This window comes from Dreissena polymorpha, chromosome 6 (assembly GCF_020536995.1).
Source record: "Dreissena polymorpha isolate Duluth1 chromosome 6, UMN_Dpol_1.0, whole genome shotgun sequence".
In the NCBI taxonomy this organism is placed as follows: Eukaryota; Metazoa; Mollusca; class Bivalvia; order Myida; family Dreissenidae; genus Dreissena; species Dreissena polymorpha.
Window position 1 is genome coordinate 63,707,768 of NC_068360.1, and position 20,348 is coordinate 63,728,115.

Genomic DNA, 20,348 nt, shown 5'->3' on the forward strand with positions numbered 1-20,348 from the left:
ATAGACATTTGATAAATTGCTATTACAAAGACGACCACTCTATGAATACATGCGCCATATTTTGGTTACAGCACAATCATTTGGTGAAAAAAACCACACAATAAGGGTTTTTTACAACATCATACTGTCATTTGCCGTGACAAATGATTATAAAATATGTTGTGAGTAGCCGTAAACGGAGGAATTGCAACGAGTTAATTTGAAAGCGTGCTCAACAAAAAGACCTGATGCGATAAATATGCCTGTATATTATAAATATAAAAAAATCCGCAAGTTATAAACTACTCATAGATATTAAGAAAATTACGTGTTATTTACAATTACGTTTGTAACAAGAATGTGTCAAGAGGCTTATGTAGTAACACTAGAAAAGGAGCGATTTATGTGTTACACTGTGAATATACAATATCACACTACATGACTGACGATAAAACCATGTTCCAAGTAAGATTGTTCGTCGTAAATGATATTTAGTAAGGAGTTCTTTTCTGAGAAAAAGTTAAAAGATGCATGTGTGTGCTTACTTGCTAGTACATTCAACGATTGCGATGATGTTGATGTAATAAGTCTAGGCGTCGGAGATCGATCAAATGCGGAGCATCGGAATAATTTGCCGCTAGCAGACAAATTGAAAATGAGATTGTGATAGGAAAGGTTTACTGTCGTCAAACATCCAGCCTGGTCTGTTTGATTGTTTTTCCCTCCTGAAGGCCAAAAAAACGTTTTGTAGTTGTTCGTAGTGTTGTCGTAAACCTCCATCCTAAGTTCATGTGCAGGGAAGCCCATGTTGCCTTCACACTTCAGAATGTCGCCGTATGGCATTGGTTGTTTTTCGATGGCTTTTGATGGCATGGTTAGCGTTAGGTTACTTACGTCAGCTATAATGTAAATTGTCCGTATGCATGCACAATTTAAAGATACATTTCTAGGTTCGATTGGATTACACAAATCACATTTGTCATAATTTAAATGTAATTTAAAGAAGTAGAAGTACATGTATGTACAACATGGTCGTCATTCGTGTGTGGCTGTCCGTAGACAAAAACTTGTCTGACAAAAATGTCTTACATTTTTTTTACACACAACATTCAAACTATTATACATACTTCCTTATGATACGTGTGCAAATTTAATGATCCAACGTAAGATATAACCGTAGTTAAATACTTTGTTCACCTTATAATTTATATAAAATTATTATTACAACTCATTGCTACATGCAACGACATAGGTCGTGTAAATACGTGGGGATAATGGTATTTATTTTATGCTTTCCGGTGGTTAATAGAGAAATATCAGTGAAATAGAACTGGTATTTCACTGTTTTAAACAGTGACAAATAACAGTGAAAATTAACGATATTTTTCACTGTTTTACTGTGAAATGACGTCATTTTTTCAACAAAATCCATCGACATTATCCAGTTAAACTCTTTTACATTGTAAATAAACGGTGAAAAAGCATAAAATAAAAAGAAAATTTGTTGGATTCGATGGAATATCGATTTTAATTGACTCGTGATCATAAAAAATACATATTTTATATGATCACTCGTGAAATAAAATCGATATCCCATCAAATCCAACAAATATCCTTTATACGTCCCTAGCTAGCTTACCTGTTAATGAAAGGAACAAAGTAGCATATGCGTCCGGTCTGTTAACCGAATGGCAATCATACTCCCCATCGTCGCTGCATCCTACGCTCCTGATAGTTAATAATAACCTTAAGCTGGTGCCGTCATCTATACTGGTAACTGAAATATCCCAATGAATTCGAACAATTGCCAGTAGCTTGGCTGTTAATTGTACACACCAAGCCATCCATTTTTCGAGTTATTTTTTCCCCACCGTTCAAGTCATCGCCTTGAGTCACGCATTCGATAACTTTCGCCTCTCCTATTTGTGCAGAGTTGTTGCTAATGAAATTGACAACTGAAACACATGCATAAGTAAATTATGAATAATATATTTGTATTTTCTCCGGTAAAGAAAAAATGATATTGTTTAGCTATATGATTAAGACATACAGTTGTTACAGTAATTAATGCAGTTAACACAAAACATTGCCGTTGCATAACGTACTATTTTTTATATAAAATATAGTGTAGACTAATTACTTTAAAACTGTATGTCGTAATCATATACCGATATTACGAGTACAATGTTGTATTTGAACATAAATCTATTTACTAAATCGTACCTGTATTAGACAATTGTATCATCGTGAAAGCAGAACTAGAAAGAATAACCCCACTGGCGTTCTTGGCAACACAGCGGACCTCGGAGTTGTTCCAGCTCTGATCTGCAGTTTGCTTAATCGTTGCAGATCCTGCACACGAACACAGTTCTGAACAATCTGAAGGCTGGCCAATATGAGTAACTAGCGCATCAGCTACCTGAAATTCAAAGCAGGCTCTCATATCGCAACGGCGAACAAACATTCTGAAATTTCATCTACGTGAAATTAAAGTTATACTTAACACGACTATTGAATTGAACAACGTAAGGTAAAACTGATCTGTTGAAAATTTATACTGAGAAATTCTGCAAGAACTTTCTAGCATTATCAGATGAATATTAAAGTTCATAACAATAGAATAACGTTATTTTCAAACACTTAAACGTTGATTTATGTACCTTTTTAACTTCAATGTTAAGTCTAGAGCGTGCATTCCCGCCTGTTGTGCGACCCACGTTCCCGACACAGGTTATTTCAAACGGTTGGTTAAGCCAAACAGTTGTCGTTTTGGTTAAGATTGGGACTTTCGGCTCTTCTGTAATGAGAAAATTTCTGATACATAAGACATTCCGTTTAATGATATTAACATACTGGTTTGCATTCCTTGAGCCGTTTACATAAAAAAGCGTTCATTTATGCTCGAGATTACCGATATATCTTTGTAATACTCTCTGACCGATTCGAAATACATGTAATTCCAGAACATGAAGGTAGTATATATGTGTCATTAGTGTTTTACTAATACATTTATCAAACTATTTATCCATAATTATATTAACCTATCAACCACACTTGAAACATTGCAGATGTCCCATTGTTGATACTGATAGTATACAAGCCTGCAATGGTACAGTTGGTCAAGGAAAGTGTTACGTTGATGTTTGTTTTCGATATCATTAGGCTCAAGCCCGGGTTCACCACAACGGAAGTTCCAGGATTTGATTGAGAATAAAGACTTCCTCCATCGTTACTAACGTTCAGTTGATTGACTGTATCAACATTTATCAGCATACACGAGACGGACACCTGTTCCCCAATATAACTCGCAATGCTTGTCGAATTGCAGTACACCTCTGTAAATAAATTATAAATATACTGAACAGGTCACAATTCTAAAAAGTCGCAGACATTTTTGGCAGTAAGTCAATCGAAATCGCAATTAAAATGTACACTTCGCCAATGAAATATTAAAATGTACACTTCACCAAGGAAATATTTGCATATTTGATTTTAACTATTTCACTATTCACTAATAATATTTCAATTTCAATTACATCGGTGAAGTGTAATTTTTTTGGTACACATCAAAAGATTGACACCCGTAAATTCATCAATTATGTGGTCTTAATTTGTTGCAGTTTCTTATGTTTCAATACATAAGTAAGATTTTCATGCATTCATCAGTCTTCAAAATTTGCATTGAAAAGATACAGGCCAGTTGGGCCAGTTACTTAAAGAATTTTCACATGTTCAACATATTTTTATAAGCACAAACTTGTTATGCCCCTGGATTAAATGATCCGGGGTATATTGCTTTTGGCCTGTCTGTGGAAAACTGTAAGCTTGGGTTGCAATATTGAAGATAGCAACTTGATATTCGGCATGCATGTGTATCTCATGGACCGGCACATTTCGAGTGGTGAAAGATCTAGGTCATCCGTCAAGGTAAAAGACAAAAATTCTCAGGAAAACTGTAACATTGGTTGAACTTTTGCAATACCTTTTGCAATATTGAAGATAGCAACTTCTTAGCAAATCAATTTCTCGGAAGTGCTTTACCAGGCTTAGCCCCATCAACATACCTTAGAAACTGCAAAGCCTTTATGACATTTGTTGACATTTACGAAAACGGAAGCGTATTACTTGAATGAAATAATTGATTCAAACAGCATCAACTCGATTCATTTTTAGAGAAAACTTTAATAACAACCGTATGTGGCTGAAAAACATCAGTGAAAAATAATGACGACTTGCGCAAGCAGATGCATGTTGGTACACAAATAGAATTTCATTGTTTCACAACTTCCAGCAAGTTCGTTCACAAAATTGATAATAATTATGCTAATAGAAAGAAAAACTTACAATTTTTTTACTAACTATCAATTGGCTTCAGTAATTTACGTGCCTATTGGATGACAAAAGGGAATTTTTTTATATGTCCGGCAGAAATTTTACTTGCTACAGGTGATCGGGCGTGTGCTCATTTAGCAGACTGATTCATGCATCTTGTATACATCATTTAGCAGCTAAATATAGCTGTACAGTTATATATTACTGTCAATTAACTCTAGCTGATACTGATACATGTCAAAACCAATATATGCACACCTTTTTTGTTCTGATAATGTATTGTTGTGATAGCCTTTGCAGAAAATAATAAAACGATTATAAAAATAATTACAAAGTATGATCATTATGCAACGTTCGTCATGATAGAAGGTCCCTATTACACATCTGACTTTACAGTACTCGAGTATACGATTTCGGATAGGGAATTTTTGGACGAAGGGAAATTTAATTAATTATAGCATTATTTCAATTAGAACCCACTATGATATTACCGATAAGTAAAGGAGCCCTATATATAGAATAATTGCTCATGTTTTCTTTGACTGACATTAGTTTATTGGACTATAATTGTTAGCAAACAGTTGTTTTTCCAGAACCTATTTATATTATGGAGACCGCCATTTGTTTACAATTCCGCAGTGAATGTTTAACAAACGGATCAGATGTAATGCGTCTTCTGATTGGCTAACACTCAAGGGTCGGTAAAAATTGTACGTCGACGTACACTTTTGTACGTCGACGTACAAAATAATGTACGTCGACGTACATATTGTACGTCGACGTACATTTCTCTTTTCACCTAGTAGATCTTATTGACTTTTGGCCCAAATGGTACGTCATAAAGCCTTTGCGTAATTGTGCACATGTTTGTATCCAGATAGCAATCGTTTTTATTATTGACCTCAAGGAGTTTTCACCCATGGGCTGACATTTATACCACTTGTCTGACCAAGCTTTTCGACTATAGTTTATAGACAAGTAGAAATGGGCATCATCATGCAGAGCTTCTTTCGGTCTGTGATGAGCGAACTCCTTGTACGCTTCAACAGGGCATGAATCTTTGTTGGTATGAGCAAACTGCTTATGTGGAAATGCCCTTTGCTCCGAATTGGTTTCCGATGTACGTGTTTTGGTCAACCGTTCATTGTATTCAAGGTATTCTCTTCCTTGATCAGTTTTTTTCAGTTTGATGTCGACCCATCTAAGGTTGCGACTTTCGGTTCCACCACGAATGCAGAACATCGTTGAATTATTTAGCCAAACTTGATTCAACAGCTTTCTTGGGCTTTGAAGTCTAATTACTTCTTTTTGTTTTAAAAATCCCTCTTTCTTCCGAGGTAATGGCTTCAGCAACATGGGACCTGTTTCCTTTTCCTGTTTTGCTTCAGTTCCTTTCTTTTAAGCCAAAACCTTTCAAGAAGTTTCAAACTCTCTGTCATCCAAAATGCTGTGGAAATATTTTTTTCCCTTAAATATCGGAAAAAACATCACATTGATTTTCTTTCTTTTATTTTTTAAACTTGAGCCATGTACAGAACTTGTATATATATATTTTTAACGGGATATTATTTGAAAATTATGGGCATTATTTACATTTTGTTTGAGATATCATTTCTCTTTAACCGTTAATAACATTGTGCGGCTTATATTCAATTTACATATTGTTTTGTTTAATAACTATTATCCATTTATTTGCCACTTAATTTAATCTTATTTTCATACATGTGTGTATTATTTATGTGTGTATTATTTATTTTCATACCAATCAGGTTAACATAACAACTATAAAGCATCATTACACAGCTATAACAGTTCGTAATGTTTAAATATTTTAATTCAATCACTTTATGTTGGATGTAGTAAATTTACACTACAGCAAGGTCGACATTTTTTTATCGATAGTGTGTCCGCCTAGAGACTGGGAGGTGATTGGTTCGATCCCCACCGTGGAAGCGTTCTTAAGATTTATCACAAAGATACATAGCACTGGTTCTAAGCCGAGAAAATGGACTCGAGAGTGTTTATATAAGCATAAGGCTTTCGATGGAATCAATCTAAAATATATAGGTTTATACTATCTCTACAGCAGTAAGTAATACAGTAAAACAACATTGATCATCACTGAAATACTATTTCGATTCAATGTTGATTGTTAATACACTGAGCAATTCATTCTATTATGTTTTTGTGTATAAATATGAATTTCTTTTACAAACCGGTCAATGCCTCGATGGTAGCTTGTGAGTGTGTCAGGCTCATACTCAGACTCGGATGGAAAGGAGGAATGAACCTATGTATTTGTCAAGTTCAGTTGTCATGATGACACAGACAGATCTTGTTTCATTGCGTGGTGGTTCTGATAGCCAGCGTTGGAAATGGCGTATACGTAATTCAGTTTTGCGGGTTGTGTTCACATTTTTATACTTTGAACAAAATTTGTCTTTTCATCTTCTGTTACATGTACAAATGTTGGTTGTTTACGTGTTTCACCTTGAGCACGACTATTAACATTCATCTGTTCCATTTGATTTCTTTGGTCTTGTGAACTCAAATCAATATTATGATGCAGATCAGGCTTACTTTCAATGGACAGCTGGACACCTGCTTCTAAAAGAGTAGACACTGCACTTGTTTCAGTATATTAAGTGCTACTGCTACTGCCATTTTATTCTCTCCAGAACTATGAACAGCCGTTTAAAATAGTTCATTAAAAAATAACTATCGTCAATTAAGTCATATAAACCGATCGATGACCATTCCGTTATGTGCATGGTCGAAAATTCGGCCATATTAACTCTCTGGTCAAACTGCAGACGACGTATCTAATAGTAATACACAAGGGGGTTTCCTATTTTCGCTGCGCGTAGCGTGACGTCATTAAATGGGTCGAAGAATAAACAAGTGGGTTTCCTATTTTCGGTGCGCATAAATGGACGTCATTAAATGGGTCGAAAAAAGTAGTCCGGCTAGTATGGTAATACGGAATTGGAAACAGCGAGTAGCGTAATACGGGATTTTTTATTTCAACGATTGATACAACTCGTATTTTGTTAAAATCATTCAACAGGCATATACTAAAATTGTTTATTTAAATGTTTTTGTTTCATTGCTTTCTTTTAAGACCATGTAGTTTCTTTCAGTTTCATTGTAATTTGTGCTTGCGTGCTATGGGAATGTATAGGTAAAACTTATTGGTTTTCGAAACTTGATTTTCAAATGAAACACGTGCGCATCTATTGGTTTAGCTGTACACAATGGTAGCGTTTGTATAAACGGCCATTGTAAACTTCTTAAGAATGAAGGCAAATATAATATATTGTATTATGCCTGCTGTGTTTATCTTGTATGTATAATATGTAAACTTCATGTGATGCATGTATGGTATTGGATAGAAATGAAATACATGTCTCTGTAGACTATGTCTGTTTGATCAAGGTCATATTTATACTTAGATCAAACATATAAAAATGTTGTCCTAACTTGAATACGGTACAAACAGACACAAATATTTGTCTTGTCCAGACGGTATGTTACGCGCACGAAATAATATCATGTAAACATGGATTCTGATTAACCATAATATTTCCATTCACATCGTATCTATGGAACCACAATATGTTTTGTTTTCCTATTTTTTATCGATTTTAAACAATTTGGTTGAATGATACTTTTGGCATTTATCATACTGAGGCTCTGTTTATTTGTTATTGAAGCTTATGAAGCAAACAACATTTAACGGTGACCTATCAATTTCATTATCGCTTAATGCGCTTAGATGGTTTTCTTAACTTTATTTAAAAGTTCATGAAATATATGCATTGGAAACAAAATTACAGGAAACAAAATGATAAAACTTACAGCTTTGTTATTTTATTAAACCCCTAAACATATATTCTTTTTTCTTTTTCGTTTATTCAATTATATATTAAGAACATGGTTCCTTTTAATATTGAACTAGTTAAATGACAGATAAAAGCATGCGCTTTTTTAAATATAAGTTATTATATGTTTATATTGTTAAAAATGTTGACTGCGTTTACACTCAATGCGTACGGTGTCCACTTAAGATTACGGCATTCTTGAAGGTTTAGTCTATGAACTTGATAAATCACCTGATTGCAAACAGTGAAACAAAAACACAAGACTTTCATTATGTATTTGGCCAATGAATTTTGTTATATTTTCTATCACAAAATGTGCCTTGTTGGCATATACAATCAGAGACCGGTACTTGTATTGACGTACAGCAGAGATTTAAAATTTGTTAACCCTATATCTACGTCTAAAACAGTTTCATATGTTCTCTGTTTATCAAAGCTGATGTCGCAACGTTTTCTACGCAAGTCGAACTGTTTGGGCAATTGGTCACTTGCCTTGCCTTAAATAAAGGACCAACTAAGTGTGTATAATGAGAATTCAATACTGCTCCAGCAGCTGGAGTTTCACTTCTTTATATTAAATGCCTGACTAACAACAGGCCGGATATGTCGTCCAACAGATGCTCAACATATTCAAGAATATGTTATTTATTTAAATAACAAGGACTTAAGCCGACCAATACATATTTGATGAACTTTTGTGTACAATAACAATTTATAACGTCATTACAAGAAAAAACAATGTAATGAAAAAAATTATATGTAAAATGATTTAATGTGTTGTATTGAGGAATTGCTCCGACTTGTATCTGCAATGAAGTGCAATTTTGACGTGTTTCATAGTGTTTATAAATAGTTATATACAACATAAAATAAATGGTACGAGTTCTAGTTAAAACTTATGTTTTGAATAACTAGAAAAGACATACAATATTTACAACGTACACGCACATAAAATAGATCGAATCCAACACAATAAAAATAAAACGACATGAACAACAAGCATTCACCGCATAAGATTTAAACTTGTTTAACAGTAACGAAACACTACCAGCAAATGTTCTGTACGTTAATTTGGCGTACAGTTGTTACAGTTGGCTGCTGTGCACGATCGAAAAGAATTGTCCACAATACTGTGACAACTGCCAGCACCACAATCGTAAATATACTTGACGCCACTGGCACATCTAGCATACAGTTGACAACTTGACGGAGATCCTTCCCAATAGTCCCCGGTCGAATTGCATGTATCTGAAACAAAACATTATATTTCGTATTTAAATTATGAAAGTCATGTTTCCTGAGAACTGTATGTTAGAAAAACATTATTATAAACGTGCACCAACAACATCTTATTTTACTACAAAATCTAGTAGATGTTTGAGAAATCGCGTCTAAAAAGACGACAGCTATATGAACACATGCGCCACAATTTGGTTTGAGCACAGTCATTTGTAAAAACAAAACCAACAATAAGGGTTCATACAACTTGTACAACATCATACTGTCATTTGCCAAGAAAAGTGATTATACTATATGTAGTGTGCAGCCGGACGTTACAACAGATACACGTAAACGGAGGAATAGCAACGGGTTAATTTGTAGGCGTGCTAAACAAAAGACCTGATACGATAAATGTGCCTGTGAGTTATACATTTTTTTAATCGTTTTATTATCGTTTATAACTAGAATGTGTCAAAAAGGCTTATACAGTAACACTAGAATCTGTCAAGAAAGGCTTATATGATATGGTAACACTACAAATGAAGGTATTTATGCGTTACATTGTGCTTTGCAAAATCACACTACAAGATTGACCATACAATCATGTTCCAATTAAGATTATTCATCGTAAATGATATTAATTAAGGAGTTCTTTGCTGTGAAAAAGTTCATATGTGCATGTGTGTGCTTACTTGCTAGTACATTCAACGATTGCGGTGATGTTGATGTAATGAATCTAGGCGTCGGCGATCGATCATATGCGGAGCATCGGAATAATTTGCCGCTATCAGACAAACTGAAAATAAGATTGTGATAGGAAAAGAGTGCTGTCGTCAAACATCCAGCTTTCTCTGTTTGAGAATTGCTCGATCCAGAAGGCCACGAAAACGCTCTGTAGCTTTCCGTAATGTTGTCGTAAACCTCCAACGTAAGTTCCTGGGCAGGGTAACCCATGTTGCCTTCACACTTCAGAATGTCTTCGTATGGCATTTGTTGTTTTTCGATAGCTTTTGATGGCATGGTAAGCGTTAGATTACCAACGTCAGCTAAAATGTAAATTGTCCGTATGAATCCACAATTAAATAATATATTTCAAGGTTCAATTGGATAACACAAATCACATTTTTCATAATTTATATGTAATGACATCCCGGCAAAGTAGTAGAAGTATATATAACATGGACGTCTTTCATGTCTGGCTGTCCGTAAACTTGTCTGACAAAATACTCATGCACATTTTGATGTACACTATTCAAACCCGTATGCATACTTCTTTATGATTCGTGTGCAAATTTAATTATCCAAACGTTACCGAAGTTAAATACTGTGTTCACCTTATAAGTTTTATAAAATATTATTACAATTCGCTAAATGCAACGACATAAGTCGTGTACATACGTGGGGAAAGAGGTATAAGTCACTACTAGAACAAGCTCCAGTTTACCTGTTAATGCAAGGAACGTAGTAGCAAATGCGTCCGGTCTGTTAACCGAATGGCAATCATACTCCCCTTCGTCGCTGCATGCTACGCTCCTGATCAATAGTGATACCCTTAAGCTGGTGCTGTCAACTATACCGGACACTGCATATCCCGATGAATTCGAGCAATTGCCAATGGCTTGGCTGTTAATTGTACACACCAAGCCATCCATTCTTCGAGTTATTTTTGCCCCACCGTTTAAGGCATCGCCCTCAATAATGCATTCAATATCTTTCGCCTCTCCTATTTTTGCAGAGTTGTTGCTAATGAAATTGACAACTGAAACACATGGAAAAGTAATTTATGAATACTATATTTGTATTTTCTCCGGTTAAGAAAAAAATGATATTGTTCAGCTATATGATTAAGACATACAGTTGTTAAAGAAATTAATGAAGTTAACACAACACATTGCCGTTGCATAACGTCATATTTTTTATATAAAATATAGTGTAGACTAATTACTTTAAAACTGTATGTCGTAATCATATACCGATATTACGAGTACAATGTTGTTTTTGAACATATATCTATTTACTAAATCGTACCTGTATTTGACAATTGTATCATCGTGAAAGCAGAACTAGAAAGAATAACCCCACTGACGTTCTTGGCAACACAGCGGACCTCGGAGTTGTTCCAGCTCTGATCTGCAGTTTGCTTAATCGTTGCAGAGCCTGCACACGAACACAGTTCTGAACAATTGGAAGGCTGGCCAATATGAGTAACTAGCGCATCTCCTACCTGAAATTCAAAGCAGGTTGTCATATCGCAACGGCGAACAAACATTCTGAAATTTCATCTACGTGAAATTAAAGTTATACTAAACACGACTATTGAATTGAACAACGTATGGTAAAACTGATCTGTTGAAAATTTATACTGAGAAATTCTGGAAGAACTTTCTAGCATTATCAGATGAATATTAAAGTTCATAACAATAGAATAACGTTATTTTCAAACACTTAAACGTTGATTAATGTACCTTTTTAACTTCAATGTAAAGACTAGAGCGTGCATTCCCGCCTGTTGTGCGACCCACGTTCCCGACACAGGTTATTTCAAACGGTTGGTTAAGCCAAACAGTTGTCGGTTTGGTTAAGATTGGGACTTTCGGCTCTTCTGTAATGAGAAAATTTCTGATACATAAGACGTTCCGTTTGATGATATGTAAATAAATGCTATTAACATACTGGTTTGCATTCCTTGAGCCGTTTACATAAAAAAAAGCGTTCATTTATGCCCGAGATTACCGATATATCTGTGTAATACTCTCTGACCGATTCGAAATGCATATAATTCCAGAACATGAAGGTATTATATATGTGTCATTAGTGTTTTACTAATACATTTATCAAACTATTTATCCATAATTATATCTACCTATCAACCACACTTGAAACATTGCAGATGTCCCATTGTTGATACTGATAGTATACAAGCCTTCAATGGTACAGTTGGTCAAGGAAAGTGTTACGTTGATGTTTGTTGTCGATATTATTAGGCTCAAGCCCGGGTTCACAACAACGGAAGTTCTAGGATTTGATTGAGAATAAAGACTTCCTCCATCTTTACTAACGTTCAGTTGATTGACTGTATCAACATTTATCAGCATACACGAGACGGACACCTGTTCCCCAATATAACTCGCAATGCTTGTCGAATTGCAGTACACCTCTGTGAATAAATTATAAATATACTGAACAGGTCACAATTCTAAAAAGTCGCAGACATTTTTGGCAGTAAGTCAATCGAAATCGAAATTAAAATGTATACCTTCTAAAAACGAGTTTTCAAAAGTGAAGATGAAATAAAACAAAATGATGGTAATTAGAAACATTTTAAGTATACTTACGTTGTGCATCGGGAGATATGGTCGCTGCAAAAGACGCAACAATCACTATTAATACGATTTGCATTACCCCTACAAGACTATGGTCATATGACAATCGATTTTGACTATTTTGTCAAACGAATGGTCACTTAAGTGTATTGAGATTTGCGATAATGGTGGCAAACAGGTGATGGCTAATATTTTACATAAATATTTCCGTTCTTCTTGAACATTTTAAAATATGATGAAAATTTCTTTACATTATTTTATTTTGATACTTACTCGTTGTCACGATTGTTGGTCCTGAAAAAGATGCAACAATTATATTAGCTTCATATAATTGTAAAGAATACTATGCATTTGTGAAGGAGGAATCGAACAACTAACTTATTTCAAAATCTATGTCTTCACAATAAAAAAAACATGTTCAGACCTCATAAATCTTTGAAATAATACATTGAAATAATCATAATAACATATGTATACTTAAATATATGCTTGCCTTTTTTATCACACACGCATTCCGTGCACAGATATGTGGTAAAATTACGACACTGGGTCTTATTGCAGAGTTCTGGGACGCCTGCAATGCCGCCATCAGCGTTGCATACGACTCCAACATGGCAGAGATATGGATGTTCGATGTTCGTTTCATTCCTGTTTTCACACCACGTGTCTAAAGTATTATTGAAATACATTATCGCAAGTTTAGGACCGTTTTACGTTCAACTGTGCAGCTTAAGGGAATATTATTAAACATATGGACCAATGACGACATGTCTATTAACACATTTGTTCTGATATTTTCGGGAAACAATACATTTAGTAAAGGTTATACACAATTAAACTTGGATCAAATAAAACTGTCTGCTTTATTAAATGTCAATATTATTTGTGAATGCAGAACTTGTGTGTTGTGAATTGGTTTCAAAATAACGTCTTCCTTTTCTATAAATTGCTTTTTAAATGTACATACCTGGAACAACTTTTATTACCCCTTCCTCGGAGTATTTCACGTCACCGTTGGGCAACTCCAAAGACGGTTTAATTGAACAACGAAATTTGCGTAGGTTCATTGACACATCTGCTTTTTGGAAGCCAAAATAAAACTTTTGGTACATTCCACAAGATGCGGGAATGGTCTCCTCTTTAAAAATCGATGCGATAGAGTTGGTTTTATTGTTAAGATCCAAGAATGTTTCAAACTCGTTCTGAATGTCGATTTCAATTGAAAGTTTTCCTGGAGGAACGCCTAATTCTCCTTCGCAAATGAAAGGGAGATCAGCTCTGGTGAATTTGTTATGTATTATCTCCCTTGACATTGTCAATTGTGGTATTTCTGGCAGCCCTGACAAGAATAAATAAACAATATATGTTACTTACGAGCAATATTAAGTAACATGTTCCCAGATATAAGACGATACGAAATGTGTAAAGAGTGTTTTACGATACGTCACAAGCCGAGCATTCGGTTAGGTAGTAACGTGTATTAACAAGATAACAGATTTAAATGTAAATACGGCGATATTTGAAATACAAAGTTTTATTTGAACATGATTACATTATCAAAATTAATTCGTTATTTCACACGTTGACTTCTTAAATTCAGTTATTCAGAAAGACTTACTTTGAACAGAAAGTGTAGTCTTCGCTTGGGCTCCTGTGTTCGATTTGGAAGAGCACACGTATTCACCGCTGTCATTACAAGACATATTTGCAATAATGAGCCTCATAAGCAGTGTATCTCCATCACGATAACCGGATACTGAATATCCAGTTAGCGTGGAGCAATTTCCCTGCAGTTCGCCGTTAAATTCACAAACCAGATCGCCACTGCTTCGTGTTATGATAGCTATATCTTGGGCACTATTGAAGATTCCCTTCAGGCGACACTCAACTATTTTTTCTTTATCCACAATAGCCGTTGTGTTACTTGTGAATGATACCACTAAAGTATATAAACACAAATAAGTAAAACAGTTATTTCAAGAAAAGTGTCCACCGCTGCTTTTTTGCCTTAATCATCACTAAATAAATAAATCACTGCAGTTTGTATTCATTATTACATAATGATGAGCGTTATTTGTGAGTAGTATACACAATTACACATATTAATAATCGATCTGCATATGAATAGAAAACCAAATTCTATTTTAACCGTGGTAAATTTCTACGATACTACGTTGCTATAACACGCAGCTTAATCGTACCTGATTCTGACAGAACTACTGTTTCACTGCCAGATGCAGAAACAATAGTATCATTATTGTCGACAGCAATGCAGCGCACCTCCGTGTTGTTCCATGTTCCATTGGCTGTTATTGCTATTTCTATTGTTTCAGTACACTGGCATGCGTCATTACATATTGGCGGGCTGACACCCCCATACAGTTTGTCTTTCTGAAACTTAAGATAAAATAGGTGTATATATTAGCTTTCCCGTATTACGTTACGTTTTATGTAAACGTATCAAACACGTATCATTTTAAATCTCATCAAAAAGGTTATGTCAAATGTAACACATAACTTAATATAAAATATGAACTTATCACTGTGCCATTGTCTTTAATATATTATGCCAATAGCTTAAAATCAATAGATACTTTTTAATATTTATATACTTAGTTCTTTATCGAAAAGATTGAATTATTAATGTGTTGTTAAAATAACCTTAATTGACAACTCTGTCCTTATTGGGACTAATGGGTACTAGTATTATTTAATCCTCAATGGCCTTATAATGTGTAAACATCTCCTGATAATAAAATACACTAAGGGGATGGAGTTGGATATTTCATGTCCTAATTAAGATATACTTAAAGTACAATTATAACTAATTTTGGGACATGAAATTTTAGCAGTTAAAGCTAGAGTATCGTAAATATCTGTTTTACTTTTTCTAATAAGGATGTTCCTTCTCCTATTTATGACCTTTATACTATGAAGTTCCTAAAATGATTTAACGAAATACACAAAAAGTAAAGTATGTAGCACCGAGACGTTGTAAAACGAAACTGATATAACAAGCAAGACGCACGGCTACAGCATTTATACTTGAAACGACATTTCAACATAAAGTAACATTATTTAAATTACAAGTTTCGATTTAAGTACCAATGTGACGTTTTAGAATACATATTGTCTCATAACATCTTATTTGACAGTCACACATTATACAGTCATGCCGATGAACATTAAAACTCACAACTTTGTGGATTGGATAACTTACCTGACTACCCCACTGAATGTAGAGCTTTGATCTGTATGCTCCTCCACTGATGCGCCCAACATTCCCGGTACAGTTTATGCTGAACGGCTGGTTAAGCCACTTTTTTGGTGCCACTGACATTGACGGTGAAGTAGCATTTTCTAAAAAGCACATTTATCTTTGTATAAACGTTTGATTGGGATGTTAAAAAGCTTGTTACATACATATTGTATGTTGAATTATACACATATAAATTGCTACATGGTAACGAACAAGTGTTTTACAGATGATATTATGATAATTAATTTATGTTGTAAAGTATAATTTGTTCGGAGACGAATGATGAAAGCTTATAAACAATTCGTTTTGTTCTGTATCGGGATAGAGGCCGGATATCCGGCTAAATAATTATTATAATGATGGGTACAAGGCGGAGGACACATGCTTTTGGCTGCGGGGGATGACTATATGTTAACAAACAATCCTTCAAACACACATCAAACTGCACACCACATTAACCAGTAATTATTACATAAAATTGGCACAGCCACACCATTTAGAAATGTCATATTACTGTGTTCATTGTGCGCTGCACATTTTACTTTCTTGAGTGCGAGTCTCTCCGCTTCCGCCCTACACTTAATCCGCATATGGACCTATATACAAAAACAAAGCACAATTGATAAGATGGGGTAATAACTAGTACCTGTCAACCATGTTGTAAACGTCCCAGTGGTGCCGTTGTTGATGCTTATAGTATACGAATCTTCGACGCTACAGTTTGTCATAATGAGCGTAATATTGATACTTGTTTCGGATATCATTAAACTCATCTCTGGGAACGCGACTTGTACCAATCCGGACGCATTTATTTCAGAACGGATTGTTCTTCCATCTTTGCTGACGTTCAGTTGAAGGATTACATTCACATTCAGAAGGGTGCAATACACATTCACTCTTTCACCTCGGACATTGCCTACGCTTTGTGGAGTACAGTACATCTCTGCAATGATACCCGTGTAATACAATCTACTAAGATGATTATATATTAACATACACAAAATAACATATATTAAAAAATGATATTTTTAGAAACATTTAAAAAAATAAATATTTCTACAAACAATTTGTAATTGTAAAGAAGTATGTAAGTTGAAAAAAGGATATTTACGTTCTGCATCAGGAGAAACAGTGGCTGAAAATAAAGAACACTAGTTAAAACGACTATATAAACCTTCAATAAAATTCACATGCTGCTCAACTACATATTTTTATAGAAAGCAATTCATTTAGTTGTAAATATGTTTCTTCTAATATTGTATTGTATATGATAATTGTGTCTATACAAACTACTGTACTGAAAAATGAAATACAACAACACACTCAAAGTGATTATATAAATAAAAGCGCCTACTAGTTGTTGTGGTCACAGGTCCTGAAGCAAAATGAAACAAAAACACATTTGTGCGCTTCAATAAATTGCGACAAATATCTACACAATTTGTTCTTGCGTAGTTACTGCACAAGTAATGTATAAATTCATATAACGTAATTAAATTATTTTCAATTATAATATAAATATTGTTTAAAATAAAGATTTGTTTACTTTGATTAAAAAATCTATTGGCATACACACCTTGTTTATTGCACGTACATTCCGGACACGCGGTATGTGCAAAAACATTGAAACATTGTGTTTCTTTACACCCTAGAGGAACGCCAAGAATTGCTCCTTTTGCGTCGCACGAAACTCCTACGTGACATAGGTATGGGTGCTCAATGATACTTTCACTAGTCACGTTCTGGCACCAGGTGTCTGAAATAAGTTTAGATGTTGATAAATGATACATTGTCGGTCTGTTAAATTTCGTTATTTACAACTTAATATGTATAATTTTGCGAGATAAGAAACGAAATAAATGCAAAAAAAAAAATATTTTTTAATATAAGATCAGGATATTGTCGACGAATGTGACTTTATCGATACAAGACATGAAAAATAAATCAATACATTTCTTCAAAGATCTCATGAATGATAAATCTCTTATCAAATGACTTACTAATTAACTACAGTCACAAGATAAAACGAAGCAAAAAACTATATAAGTAGTATAATTGTTACATGTATTTATTACACTCTGTTAATAAAATTACACCTACCAGGCACAACTTTGATAGTTCCTACTCCAGATAGCTTTACATTTTGATTTGCTAAAGATTCGGATGGCTTGATAGAACAACGAAATTTTCGTAAGTTCATTGTAAAATCTGCTTTATGGAAAGCAAAATATAACTTCTGATACGTCCCACATGCATTTGCGATGGTCTCCTCTTTAAAGATGAAACCTATGGAATTGTTTCGATTGTTTATGTCAAGGAAGGGTTTAAACTCATCTTGAAAATCACTCTCTATAAAGAGATTGCCTGCTGGAACACCGAGCTGTCCTTCGCAGATAAAAGGCCGGTCACCCAGTGTAAATTTATTGTGAATAATCTCTCTTGACATTGTCAAACGAGGTTCCTCCGGTAATCCTATTCAAGACACATTTATTGGTACATGAAAAAGTATGCACACGAAAATATATAGGTTGTACTTAATGTAGCAACCACGATATCAAGTTTTGGGATAAATGGATAGATATTATCGGTAGAAGCATGTCTATCCGTAGTATCGACCCTGTTAATGAATACAAAAAGAATTTGGAAGTGAACACATACAAAAACACGCATGTGTTATATGTCAATCTATATTTAAATGTGTATTTGTGGACATAACGACGAAAAGGGCAATAACTCGGCATTGTTTTTACAAAAATCTTGCTATATTTAGCTCCCTGTTGTAATCGGTATAATGTACTATGTTTCTCATCATATCGGCCCTTCTGATTGGTTGCTAAGATTTTATACTAGTCGCATGTGCTTGTTCAAAAAAAGAATCTTAATGGAAAAACGAAACGCTTGCTGATGGTGTTCTTAAAATAGTTTTACATTTTATTAAACAATGAGCGGAATATACAACATTTGATAAAGCTACTTTTAATCCATAAACAAACTAACATAATTGCGTGTTACGTAATTTAAAAATCATAGCATCACCCTAGAATAATCATAACCTTCTTTCCAATTAACTCCGGAAATCATAAGAATGATCGTTGTTATAGCCATGGATAACCATCAAATAAATTACAACTTCTAAAAATTAAAAAAAAAAATTAATTTGCCAGCACTTCTTGAGAGTCTTTCATTACGAAAAGTCACGATACTATGAGGAGGGCCGATACTATGAGAATAAGGGATACTAGATGAAAACGGAATAAAGTGATTTTGATTAAGTGTACAAGAACGTCGAATAAAGGTTCTTTCTTGAATCGCTGTCAGTCACCATGTATCGCCTATTAAGTTTTGTTATATTAGAAATTTACCTTAATCGTACACAACAATAAAAACATAAGTATGTTTAAGTATAAAAAACAGTGTATACATGATTTAAATCCAAACCTACTTTCAATATTTAGGGTTGTAACCGCTTTAGCCTCCGGGTTTTGCTGTAATGAGCACGTGTATTCGCCACTGTCGTTACAAGAAACGTTTGCAATAAGTAGCCTCACGACCAGTGTATCGCCATCTAATGCGCCAGTAACAGAATACCCCGTTGCCTTAGTGCACATTCCTACTAGCGAGGAATTGACTGAGCAAACCAAATCTTCAGAGGTACGTGTTATCACGGCGCTACCTTGGGCGAAGTTCGCGATTCCCATGAGGCGACACTCTAGAAACTTTTCTTGACCAACAACAGCCGAAGTGTTACTTGTGAATTCTGTGACTGAATATATAAATATGTATTAAATTACCTAATCAAACTTAACTAGGCAACAATCGGTTTTAAGTTTCCTCAAATATTTTGCGTTATGATAATGTTAATACAAGAGCACCGCCTTGCGGGTACAAACCGCTCATCTATTTTTCTTTTGAAAGGTGTAGGAACCTATTTCATTTTCAATCACAAAGGATGGAGAGGTGTAGTGGAGAGGGGTTTATAGTGTGGGGGTGTGGTCATTTATTACATTATCTTCCAAAAATGCAAAAAAATCCAAAAAAACAGAGATGTGTTTGTCAGAAACACAATGCCCCCTATTGCGCCGCTTTGAAATTATTAAAAAAATTACCTTTGACCTTGAAGGATGACCTTGACCTTGACCTTGAACTTCCACCACTCAAAATGTGCAGCTTTATGAGAAGGCCGCTTTGAAATATTTATTGTTTGACCTTTGACCTTGAAGGATGACCTTGACCTTGAAGGATGACCTTGAACTTCCGCCACTCAAAATGTGCAGCTTCATGATAACGCCGCTTTGAAATTATTATTTGTTTGACCTTTTACCTTGAAGGATGACCTTGACCTTGAAGAATGAC

General features: G+C 34.6%; 2 protein-coding genes across 2 annotated transcripts; both read right to left on the reverse strand.

Annotated features, from left to right (window-relative positions):
* Positions 1–1,624: 1,624 nt before the first annotated feature.
* LOC127836255 (uncharacterized) lies at positions 1,625–19,751 on the reverse strand. Its single transcript, XM_052362742.1, has 18 exons — positions 19,438–19,751; positions 18,096–18,467; positions 17,572–17,751; positions 17,350–17,370; positions 17,107–17,130; positions 16,642–16,938; positions 15,957–16,096; positions 14,938–15,133; positions 14,355–14,675; positions 13,704–14,075; positions 13,230–13,403; positions 13,010–13,030; positions 12,749–12,772; positions 12,277–12,570; positions 11,879–12,015; positions 11,521–11,637; positions 2,203–2,281; positions 1,625–1,934 (listed from the first exon to the last, which is right to left on the reverse strand). The coding sequence occupies exons 1-18, from the start codon at positions 19,691–19,693 to the stop codon at positions 1,741–1,743; spliced, it is 3,219 nt and encodes a 1,072-aa protein (XP_052218702.1). The 5' UTR covers positions 19,694–19,751; the 3' UTR covers positions 1,625–1,740.
* On the reverse strand, positions 8,822–11,169 carry LOC127836256 (uncharacterized). The gene is made up of 3 exons (XM_052362743.1): positions 10,858–11,169; positions 10,106–10,459; positions 8,822–9,440 (listed from the first exon to the last, which is right to left on the reverse strand). Exons 1-3 carry the CDS (start codon positions 11,063–11,065, stop codon positions 9,259–9,261), a joined length of 744 nt encoding a protein of 247 aa, XP_052218703.1. The 5' UTR covers positions 11,066–11,169; the 3' UTR covers positions 8,822–9,258.
* Positions 19,752–20,348: the final 597 nt, after the last annotated feature.